The 12,222-nt window shown below is 41.0% G+C and overlaps 1 protein-coding gene across 6 annotated transcripts in view; it reads left to right on the top strand.

The window, feature by feature from the left end:
- PANK1 (pantothenate kinase 1) overlaps positions 1-12,222 on the top strand; it is a 50,366-nt gene that overhangs the window by 14,254 nt on the left and 23,890 nt on the right. For 3 of the 6 annotated variants that reach the window (XR_014026749.1, XM_081330062.1, XM_081330063.1), the window contains exons 2-3: positions 6,122-6,474; positions 10,613-10,866. Coding sequence is in view for 4 of the 6 variants with exons in the window: in XM_081330062.1 (XP_081186188.1) it covers positions 6,122-6,474; positions 10,613-10,866 (607 nt within the window). In the remaining 2 variants the exon portion in view is untranslated. Of the gene's footprint in view, positions 1-6,121; positions 6,475-6,498; positions 6,917-10,612; positions 10,966-12,222 lie in introns of those variants that run through there. The other 3 variants (XM_081330064.1, XM_081330065.1, XM_081330066.1) reach the window with 3 other exon arrangements.

Raw genomic sequence — 12,222 nt, 5'->3', positions numbered from 1 at the left:
TAACATTAAGAGGTAAGCACCTTGGTCCAATCCATAATGTTTTACATACCGTAGTTCCTTCAGGCCATGTTTCTCAGAAACCCCAAACACAGGAAGAGGTATTTTGGCTCTATAGCTGTTGAGAAGGAAAAATGTGTATAATTAATTTTCCTTCTCTTCGGAAGTGGTGAGAAGATCAAGAAAATGTCCAAATTCAAAAAGGCATGATTAGAAATAGTCACACAAATGCTTATTTTATTGTAAACTATTTCAAAAAAAATTTATAGGAAGCAGCATACAAATATTTAAGTGACATTAGGACTAAATCCTCTTTTACCTGTTTTGACTTCTAGATTAGTTTCCATTCCAATTAGGTAGATTTTAGCATATACTGTATTGAGATATTTATTGTGGAAGCATCAGCAGAACAGTGAAAAGATAATGTTCTGTAGATTTTGGCCTTCCAAATTAAGAAGAAGGTTCCTATCGCAATTATTTTGTTGTTGCAACTATGCCACATTGAAACTTTTTAACTGATTAGTATTTTTTTTCTACTGTATTTCTATGGTATGGATAAAAATCTGGGCCAAGTATAAATTCTTCCAGATTGACCAGCAAGTACACTATCAAAAAATTGGTCTTTGCAAAATTATGTATATTCAATAGTTGATGTAATGTGACATGTAGCTAGACCTTAATTTTTATATGAAACATGTTTTTAATGCTTTATCAATATAGAAAACATCATTTCCAATGTGTTTATACCTGTTTGTAGAAAGCCAATGAAAACTGATTCCAAAATACAAGATTCCAAGATAGAATCCAGTCTTTATATACTCCATTTTCATACAAACAATTTTGTCTCAGACTTGAAAATTTGCTATACTTCATTCTGTAAATAACTGATGTTTTCTGCAAGACTGATTTATCTTTTGTTCACCTTTTGCTATCTCTTGTTGACTAAATCCAGTTGATAGAAGGTTTGTTGAACTATGGTTTTGTGTGGCAAAGGGTGAGAAGCCTTCTGCTGAAATAGCAACTATAGTCTGAAGAGGATGTAATAACCTTTGGTTCAAAGTAGACTAGCCTTTAACCCTGTCCATTCAGGAGATTAAATCAGTTAATCCTAAAGGAATTGACTAAAGCAGACATGTCAAACTCGCGATGTTACGTGACGTCGCACAATATATCGGGATAGTTTTGCCATTGCCGGCAGTGGGGTGGGCGCAGCTTCTGGATGACGCGTCTGGCCCACGGGCCGGCAGTTTGATACCCTGGACTAAAGGGTAGCATGGTGTCATTGTACACGCTGCATTTCCAACTTGTCACAGCCAACTTGCCATGGCTACCTCACTGCAGCCAACTCAACACAGCCAACTTGCTGCAGGACAACTCAGCACAGCCAACTTGCCATGAGCCAACTCGCCGTGGGACAATTTAACAATTAAATTTAATTATTTAAAATAAATTAAACATTATTTTAATTTTTGTTCACATTTCATCCTGTCCCTTCTTTTGCCTTCTTTCTTTAACTGTCCTGACTGTCCTCTGGAAGGACAGATACTGAAGCTGAAACTCTAATATTTTGGCTACCAAATGAGAAGAGGGGACTCGTTGGAAAAGACTTTGATGTTGGGAAAGATTGAAGGCAAAAGGGGAAGGGTTTGGCAGAGGATGAGGTGATTAGATAGTGTCATTGAATTAATGAAGATGCATTTGGGCAAACTCTGGGAGATAGTGGAGGACAGGGCAGCCTGGCATGGTCCATGGGGTCACGAAGAGTTAGACACAACTTAGATGTTGGGAAAGATTGAAGGCAAAAGGGGAAGGGTTTGGCAGAGGATGAGGTGATTAGATAGTGTCATTGAATTAATGAAGATGCATTTGGGCAAACTCTGGGAGATAGTGGAGGACAGGGCAGCCTGGCATGGTCCATGGGGTCACGAAGAGTTAGACACAACTTAGTGACTAAACGAATTCAGGCGATTCTTGGATGATCATACTGTATATACTGTCCCTAAATGGGAGCTTAAAACTAAAGGTGCCAATTTTTATTTATCAAATTTATACATCTCACAAGAAGTAAACAATAACAATAACAAAAAGCTATACAACAATAAACATGAAACAGTCATTAAAAGAGTTGAAAAATATTTTTATAGTTTTTATAGTTTTATAGTTTATTTTTATAGTGTCATTGTAAACCATACATTTCTAACTCGTCACGGCCAACTTGCCATGGCTACCTCACCGCAGCCAACTCGCTGCTGGACAACTCAGCACGGCAAACTTGCCGTGGGCCAACTTGCTGCAGGACAATGTAACAATTCAATTTAATTATTTAAAGTAAATGAAACATTATTTTAATTTTTGTTCATCCTGTCCCTCCTTTTGCATCCTTTCTTTAATGATTGTATTCTACCATTTCTTTGATAACTCTTGTCTCGCAGCGAGTTGTCCACAGCAAGTTGTCCGTGGTGAGTTATCCTGTACTGAGATGGTTGTGGTTAGTTGGCTGAGGTGAGTTGGCCACAGTGATTTGGCCACGGCAAATTGTCATAGAGCCGTGTGTTTCCCCATTTATATAACCACCGTATGCTAGTGTGGCTGTAGTGTACCATTTTGGCAAAGCAATACTGCACGTGGCATAGAGATTAGTGGAAATCAGAATGTTTTCAACTGGGCAATCATAGGTATACTGAAAATAAGCTGCCTTGTATTCAGTGGGGTATGTGTCCTGGTGAATGCACATAAAATTGCAGTTGGAGTTTTATATATCCCGTGGGATGTGTGATCCTGGATTGATGGTTTCCTGGCCTCCTAGATATAGTACTGACTTTAAGTTACTGTACTTTGGTACAGTACCAATAATTGAAATAATTATTTTGATAAGAGGCTGATATTTCCATGTGATTGCTGCACACATATTCATTGCATCCTTCTGCAACTGTTGTCTTGGTACCAAAAATAGAAGAACAGGGACTATTTTGGGACTGTTGTTTCTTAATGGACTAGGAAACAGTTCATAGAAGCATGGCTGTCTTGTTCCTCTTTTTTTTCTTTTTCCTTTTTAATCGTGCTTGCTTCAGTAATTTTAAAAAACAAACAGAATAATTGATATATTGCTGCCTTGTCAATATTTTTAGAAAGTTAGAAATAAGCTTTGTGATAAATATGTTATTTAATATTTGCATTGTTCCTTTAAACAAAAGTGGACTTAGATGAAGAAATGTAGTACTTCCTCTGAGCCCTGGCATCTTTAAAAGTTGAATAATGAATGGGCTGTCTTCCAAAATAGACATACCGTAGTTTCCGGCGTATAAGACTACTTTTTAACCCATGAAAATCTTCTCAAAAGTCAGGGGTCGTTAGGGACAGGGCTGGCTGGAAAACCTGGAGCGGATCTCCCATTTAGTCTGCGCAGGGAAAGCGGGACCAATTGGAGAAGAAGCTGCAGTCTGTGATTTTTTACAGGCTGGGGTCTGGGCGTCTTTTCTTCTAAAGTTGAAGAGCAGCTGTAATATATCCCAACTTGAAAGGCAGGTGGGGAAGGCAGCAGCCAGAGCAGCGGCTTAGCTCTAAGGACACATTTGACTCAGGAACTGGGCGGGCTGGCTGGAAAACCTGGAGCGGATCTCCCATTTGGTCTTTTTTTTAAAAAAATCCCATTTATATCCTGCCCTTCTCCGAAGACTCAGGGTGGCTTACAATTTAAAGCACAAATCAATGTGCTTAGCAATAGCCTTCATTCTGTGTATATGCCTGTTTATTAGGGCTTTCACCCCCCCCCCCCAGCAGCATTATTACAAAGTCAGCTTATTGCCCCCAACAATCTGGGTCCTCATTTTACCTACCTTGGAAGGATGGAAAGCTGAGTCAACCTTGAGCCTGGTGGGATGCGAACCTGCACTAATTGCAGGCAGCTGGTTTTACGTAAGGCTCTGCGCAGGGAAAGCTTTAGAGTGAATTAGGAAAAGTGAAAAAGTGAATTAGGAAAATAGGGAATGGTTGCTGGAATCAGGGGCTGCCACAAAGAAGAGGGAGTCAAGCTATTCTCCAAAGCACCTGAAAGCAGGACAAGAAGTAATGGATGGAAACTAATCAAGGAGAGAAGCAACCTAGAACTAAGGAGAAACTTCCTGACAGTGAGAACAATTAACCAGTGGAACAACCTGCCTCCAGAAGTGGTGAATGCTCCAACACTGGAAGTTTTTAAGAAGAGACTGGACAGCCATTTGTCTGAAATGGTATAGGGTTTCCTGCCTTAGCAGGGGGTTGGACTAGATGACCTCCAAGGTCCCCTCCAACTACTACTACTACTACTACTACTACTTCTTCTTCTTCTTCTTCTTCTTCTTCTTCTTATCATTATTATTATTATTATTATTATTATTATTATTATTATTATTATTATTTAATCCACTTGCAATGTTTTATGTTTACATGTTTGATGACAAACAGCCTTATGTTTATAAGTGACAGTTTTCCTACTAAGCACCTGCATGTCATAAGCATTTGAATTAAAATTACCATATTAAAATCAAATCTGATGTTTTTAATTTTTATTTGGTGTGCGTTGGAAGAGGGTTAGTCTTATACGGCGAGTATAGCCCAAACCCTATAATTTAACAGGAAATGTAGGGGGTCGTCTTATACGCCCAGTCGTCTTATACGCCGGAAAATACGGTATATAGATGTTTTCTTGCCTGTAGCCTTGTTTGCATCAAGCAAGAATCCCCTCTATGGCCAAATTCCATTAGGTTGTTGTTATTGTAATTTCAATATTCAAACAATTATATTATTACCAAAAAGACGTTATCATAAATGTCATAGTGCTCATGGACACTTGGTTTTTCAAACAGTAAATTCAATGTTTATTTGTATTTTGGTTGTTGATTGTCATAGTGCTTTGCATTATATTTTAATGTAACAAAAGAAGAGATTCCTTTTTGAAGGAGTCTCTCGGAAGGAGCCTTTGGTCAAGGTTTAGAAAAAGGAATTGCTGAACTTTGCTGATACTGTTGCTGAAAATATGGTGGCAAAAAGCAAGGTGTCCCACTAATACAAAAAAAAAAGAAAAAACAAGGTTCAGGCATTTGAAGAAGTTCAAATAGGGTATCTTGAGCTCAATAGAACAATTTCTGACTATACATAAACACTGAATTACTTTATAAACAACAAAATGAGTCTCTGCTAAGTATGCTTGTCATAGGCTGATTCAATGTGCACAGTTGATCATAACACTGTTGTTGTTAAAAGATGGAATAGGCTTTCCAGATGTGGATTTGAAATTCCACAATTTCCATTCCTTTGGAAACCCATCATTATCTAGAGTAGTGGTCTCCAGCCTTTTTGGTTCAGTGGACCAGCAGAGGTGGTGGCAACGGGGGGGGGGAGGGAATGGTTACGTGCGCACTCACCACTTCTATGGTCTAGTTATGAGCGGGCTGCAGCCTAGCACAGGGCTTCAGGTTGGGGACCCTAGATCTAGAGCAGGGGTCCCTAACCCCTGGTCCGTGGACCAGTACCGGCCCGCGGCATGCCAGCAGTTGGTCCGCACAAATAAGCAAAGCCCCATCCGTGGGATGCAGGCAGCACACAAAACCACGCACCCTCCGGTCTGCGGAAAAACCACAGAACCGGTCCCTGGTGCCCAAAAGGTTGGTGACCTCTGATCTAGAGAATACTTGGTTGGAAAAGTTTGGTCTAGGCCTGTGGTGATGAACCTATGGCACGCGCGTCGTCGCCCCAGTCCCAGGTCTTCTGCTGGGTTTTATAAAACCTTTTCGCTTTAGGCCTCTGCCGGCGTGTGCAAAAAACCCAACAATGTTCAATCAATCAATTTCAACCTCGTGGGGAAAAAAAGATCTCGCAAAGTTGGAATTGATTGATTGAACTTTTTAGTCCCACCCAGTCTGCCATTACCACCGCAGCCACACCCACCCAATGGGCCATGCCCACCCGACCATCCATAAATGGGTTTTGGGTTGCAGTTGCAGTTTGGGCACAAGTGTGTGTGTGTGTGTGTGTGTGTGTGTGTGTGTATTTGCAATAATAAAAGCCTTCTAACCATTACATTTAATATGTAAAAGTATTGTTTAAAGTTTTCCTGCAGTAACCTTTATTTTCTTCCTTCCTCTAGCATTCCCATGGTTTGGCATGGATATTGGTGGGACCCTTGTTAAACTGGTATACTTTGAACCGAAAGACATTACAGCTGAGGAAGAGCAGGAAGAAGTGGAAAACCTCAAAAGCATTAGGAAGTATCTGACTTCCAACACAGCCTACGGTAAAACAGGGATCCGAGATGTCCATCTGGAATTGAAAAACTTAACTATGTGCGGGCGTAAAGGGAATCTCCATTTCATCCGTTTCCCAAGCTGTGCTATGCACAGGTTCATACAGATGGGCAGCGAAAAAAACTTTTCAAGCTTGCATACCACACTTTGTGCCACTGGAGGTGGAGCCTACAAGTTTGAGGAAGATTTCAGAATGGTACTTGAATTTACATTCTGTCTTAGTTCAGGAGCATTCCTACTCCCTATGGTAAAACTGCCAAATCAAATTCAGGAAGAAGTCATCTTTATTTTTGTCACATCAAAGCCACTTTTTAGCTTAAATGCATTAATTAAGAGGAACATTTTACTGCATTCTGTCTGGCATTGATTCTGTAAGTAGATATATTTGGCCCAGACTTCACACATCTAGATGGCAGTGGGGCATAAGGGTGCTATTTTGTCATGTCAGCATGGATGTTGTTGTTGTTTTTTTATTTGCATTGGAACTGTGATAAACTTTGTCCTGCTAAACCATACAGCTATCATCCTGTTTTATAGCAGGCTAAGCCTCTTTCTTTGCAGACCCAAAAACAAAATTGGGCAACCTGTCATATGAATGGCTAGGCTACTTCCGTCTTGATGATTCAGCAGTCATTTGGGTGAGCTTACAAACCTTTTAAGAGTGGAGTTTTGTTTTGTTTTGTTTTTTAAAAAATCCTTTATTTTAGAGTTGGTTGTTAGGTGGCTATTCTTTTTTCAGAAATTATTTGTCATGTCCGTACTCTCATTTTGGAGAGGATGATAGCTTTTGCCACCCTCGCCTAAGTAAATATTGTGTCATGGTTCTGATTAATGAGATAGTTCAAACAAAATTCAGGCATTTTTTAATCTAAAAAGTCTTAATAATGAAACGTAGCATCGGCACTCATGGATGGATGCCAGAATCTGAATTCTCCTCCCCTTGACACATCATATCCTACAGAATCTCCCTCCCTTAATTACACGTCATGAATCACATTCACCAATTAGTTTTACATACAGAGTTTCACTTCCCTTTCTGTGTGCGGCTATTTCTTCTCAAAATAGCCGTTTGACATTTCCCTCCCTTCTGTCATTCAAAGCGAAGCAGTTTAAACAAAAGGCTGTCTCTTATATTGTCAATGCACAAACATGTCAATGTTTGCAGTATTGACATATTGCTTGTGAGAAAAGCTGTTCTATTTGGGTATTTCTTACATTTGCTTTGAAGCCTCAAGTGAGAAATCTCTGGTTCTTCAAACAGTGCTACTGAGCCCCACCTCCTAGCATTCTTCACCACCAACCAGTATCTCCTTTTTCTCATTCTGCCTTTCCATTGTTGTCAATGAGATTGTAGATTCCTTGTCTACAGGAATGAAAAGTTACAGCGAGAACTCATCAGTTATGTGCCTTTTGTTGAGTATGCCAACAGCTTACAGTGTTCAGTATGTTTCTCATGCTGGCTGCTGGCTTGAAGCGTAAGGTGAGGCAAGGCAGGTAAGGTGAGATGTGTATCTCTTTTGGGGTGATGTGTAGCATGGGGATTAGGTAACAAGCACACACACTTCCTCCCCCCATTCCTGTGTTTCATGCTTCAGGCAGCTTTGTTTGAAATGGAATAGTTTAAATCTATCAACACTTTTTTAGCCTTTATTTATCATCTACGAAAGCCCTAGACATGGGTTTCAAATTGTACCTAATTCATTACTGGTACCGAATAGAGCATTCAACAGCAGGGATGGTAGTACCGTATTTTCCGGCGTATAAGATGACTTTTTAACCCATGAAAATCTTCTCAAAAGTTGGGGGGTCGTCTTATTTTTTTTTTAATTTTTTTTTATTACATTTATATCCCGCCCTTCTCCAAAGACTCAGGGCGGCTTACAAGCTTAGCAGTAGCCTTCATTCTATGTATATGCCTGCTTGTTAGGGCTTTCACACACACCCCAAGCGGCATTATTACAAAGTCAGCTTATTGCCCCCAACAATCTGGGTCCTCATTTTACCTACCTCGGAAGGATGGAAGGCTGAGTCAACCTTGAGCCTGGTGGGATGCGAACCTGCACTAATTGCAGGCAGCTGGTGTTACTTAAGGAGGCATCAGCCCACTGCTCCACCAAGTCATCCTATACGCCGGAAAATAGTACATAAATCAATCGAGCGCCCCCGTTCTTGCAAAGCAACTTCAAGCCTCCTTAGTCCAGTCCCCCCTCCAACGTGACTCTCCCTTCCCACCCCCAAGAGCCTCTAAGCCCCTTCCCCTCCTCCTTGCAAACGCCAGACCCCGGGAGCGGCAGGAAGCCCCTCGCCCAAGCGGCATCTGAGCATAAGCAGAGCGCGCCCTGCTACCCACTATCTCTCCCAGCAGTCTGGACAGCGGTACTTGGCGGCCTGGCACCCCTCTCGCCCGCAGACCATGCAGCGGCCCTCGCCAGCCGGCCTCGGCATGGCCGCCCCAAGCCCGGCTCTCCAGCGCGTCTTCCGGGCCCGCCTGGCTGACCGCCTCCTGGGCGGGGCTTGGCTCCAGACGCGGCGGCTGCTCCGTCTGCAAATGTACTCTCAAAGCCGGATTGTGCTTGGCCATGCAGGCTGCCGAAAGGCGGGGACTCGGAGTTCCCGCGGTGGTTGTGGCTTCTGGCGTGCCGTTTGCAGAGTCTGGCCTGGAAGAGCGCGTCGTGTGAACGCAGCTCTTGCGTTTATTCCAAAGGGTGGGTGGAAGGAAAAGCCCCTTTGGGCTTCAAAAGGGAGGCTTTGCACCATCTGCATCAGACGGGGCTGAATCTGGCTTGTGTCAGACACTTGGCAACTGGCATGTAAGTATTTTCCGGCGTATAAGACGAAAAATCTTGAAAATCTTCTCAAAAGTCGGGGGTTGTCTTATACGCCCAGTCGTCTTATACGCCGAAAAATACGGTAAGAGACATGTAACTGAAGCCAGCCATGTGTAGTTTTGTGATCTTTTTCTGATTCAATTATGCATTGTTTGTATTATGCACGTAAGCTATATAAGATGTAAGAGGTAAAGAAAAAGCATAGGAATCTGAAAGAAACCAATTGTGCCTTTTGCTATTTTGTTTATTAGTTTAAATACTTTTGAAGTATAACCGTCATCCAATCATAATATTCCAATCAAGGCTAGTAAGCCATTCTGCTGCTCGGTCTAACTTTTATTTAGAAATGCCACGTTTCTAACACAGATCATTAGGTAAATGGTTAAAAACCTGTGACTATATAACCGATTGACCAAATGTTGAGTTTAGCATATAAAAGAATTAGAAATCTTCTCAATTTTACAGCCTTAAAAAAATATCAAAATTTGGAAAAAAAAACCTGGTTTCATTTGATGAAATCCTGCTGGAGGATTATAACAGAGCTTCCTGAAATGTTGTTGGCTCTAGTTATATTGAAAATAAATTGTTACGCAACTACACATTACAAAATTTAATTAGGTTTTTCACATTTAACAGACTGCTGATATTAACAACTGCATGTTGCAACTGTGGGTTTCTAAGAATTAGAAGTGTTTTGAGGATTTTTCTATAATATCCAACTTTTTTTAAAAAAAAATATCGTCACTACTTCTTGCAAAACATGTTAAATGATTGACCAGAGTTAAAACTTGAAAGGGGAGCGCAGGTGGCCCTAACTTACAACAGTTTGTTTAATGACCGAAATCACAACGGCACTGAAAAAAGTGACTTATGACCATTTTTCACACTTATGACCATTGCAGCATCCCCATAGTCACATGATTTATATTCGGATGCTTGACTACTGATTCCTATTTATGACGGTTGCTGTGTCCCAGGGTCATGTGACCAGTTTTTGCGACCTTCTGACAAGCAAAGTGAACAGAGAAGCCAGGCTCATTTAACAGCCGTGTTACTAATTTAATAACTGCAGCCAGATTCACTTAACAAACATGGCAAGAAAAGTCATAAAATGGGACAAAACTTACTTAACAAATTTCTCAGTTAGCAACATAAATTGTGGGCTCAATTGTGGTTGTAAATTGAGGCCTACCTGTAGGATCCTTCTTTTAAAACATTTTTAATTTTTTGTTCTATAATGACTTAACTAGTGAGATCTCTTTAAAAATAATACCAAAGAAACCTTTTCCCCTAATTCTCAGAAATGTAACATATTTTGACCAGGTAAATAACACTTCTTGTCAGGCAGACAGGATACGTGACTTGACACTTCCTGTGCAAATAGTTATTTAGTACTCAGGTGTTGATCTATTGGGTAATTCAAATAGTACAAAGTCTTCTACCCTATGTTTTCAACTTTCTGCTGATTTTTCTGCTGTGTCAACTGTTCATTAACTTCTCTTCCAGATTGCTGACCTCCAGCTTCATAAGCTAGATGAGTTGGACTGCCTGATCCAAGGTCTTCTGTATGTGGATTCTGTCGGCTTCAATGGCCAGCCGGAGTGCTATTATTTTGAAAACCCCTCAGCACCTGAGCGGTGTCAGAAAAAGCCTTACCGCCTCGATAACCCCTTTCCTATGTTGCTAGTTAACATAGGCTCTGGAGTTAGCATTTTAGCAGTGTATTCCAAAGACAACTATAAGAGAGTTACAGGGACCAGGTGAATATACTATCTTCCTAAAAGAACTTTTTCCTGATGAAAAGACTCCCATCTCATTCTTGAGCTGGGAATTGGGATCCATCCACACAGTAGCTGAATGTAAGAGTTGCATTTTGCCTGTGGCTTCAGCACTATGAGCAACAGTATACAAACTAATTTTTTTATTTATGGATTACATTTCTATGCAAACCGTGTCACTATTACAGCAGCTTACAATATAATAAAAGTTAGAAAGTGCAAAAAACAAAAACAATACATGAATACTAAAGAAAAGGTATTTTTGTGGAATAGATGGAATAATCAACCAGAACTGTTGGCTGATGTAACTAAGCAAAACCTGTAGAGAAATATGACTAAAAACAATCCCCAAATCACTGAAATCAACAACTTGTTATACTTTCATACATAGTCCCTGAAAAGTATATTCTCCCCAAATCTCAAATTTGTTATGTTCCCTTGTCTATGTATTCTGAGTTGGTGCTTTATGAAACAAGTGAAAATATGATTAGAGAATGAGGATGATAGGGAAGGGAATCCAGTGGCTAAGAGCCAATTGATTTTATTTTAAATTATTTTTATTCAAGACCTGTAAGATTAAAAGTAGTATCGGTATTCAGATTAAGAGGAGAGATTCCAATCAAACACAGATGTCCAAATTCCCAACTTTAATGATGCCATATACCTCTTTACTGTTTATTGTAATCTTTCATTGGATAAAAAAATTGTGAAAAAAATAGTCTTCTTTCATATATAAAGTCCAGATGGGTGATTTTAATTATGTCTGAGGTCCCAAATTCTGTTTGTTATTAGTTATTGTTCGCCTGTATCACACAAATTGGATGGACTGCATTAATCTTGTCCTTTCTCTAAAACAGGGGTTACCAACCTGTAGTCCACAACACACTACTAGGCTGTGGGCTCTTGGGAACTGGGCCACATGAGTGGCTGGACAGAGCACCTGGGTGTACATGCTTGCATCCTCCCACTTGTGCTAGTGTCGCGCAGGCACTAGCAGTGCTGTGAGCGTTGGGCGGGCAGTAGCGTTGCCACGAGAAACCCCCCCACACTCGTGCTATCGTTGCAGTGTCATGCTGGGACTATAGCTGCAAGCGCAACATCCCCACTCGGGCTAGCATCAGGGTGTTTTCCAGGCATTAGCGTTGCTCGAGCATTGTGCAGGCACCTGTGGCCCCATTTGTATCGCGCGTGCAATCACGGCCCCGTTTGTGCGCACACAGCCAAGGGTGCGTTCTCGCATGCAAAAAGGGGCCTCCATCCTCCTGGCCCACCCCAGGCCACCAACCCAGAAAGGTTGAGGACTCCTGCTCTAAATGAGTCTCTCCTTAGCATCCCAGT

Source organism: Vipera berus (assembly GCF_964194415.1).
Source record: "Vipera berus genome assembly, chromosome: 5".
Taxonomy (NCBI): Eukaryota; Metazoa; Chordata; class Lepidosauria; order Squamata; family Viperidae; genus Vipera; species Vipera berus.
The sequence above is the reverse complement of the archived record's forward strand: the minus strand, read 5'-3'. Positions and strand labels throughout refer to the sequence as shown.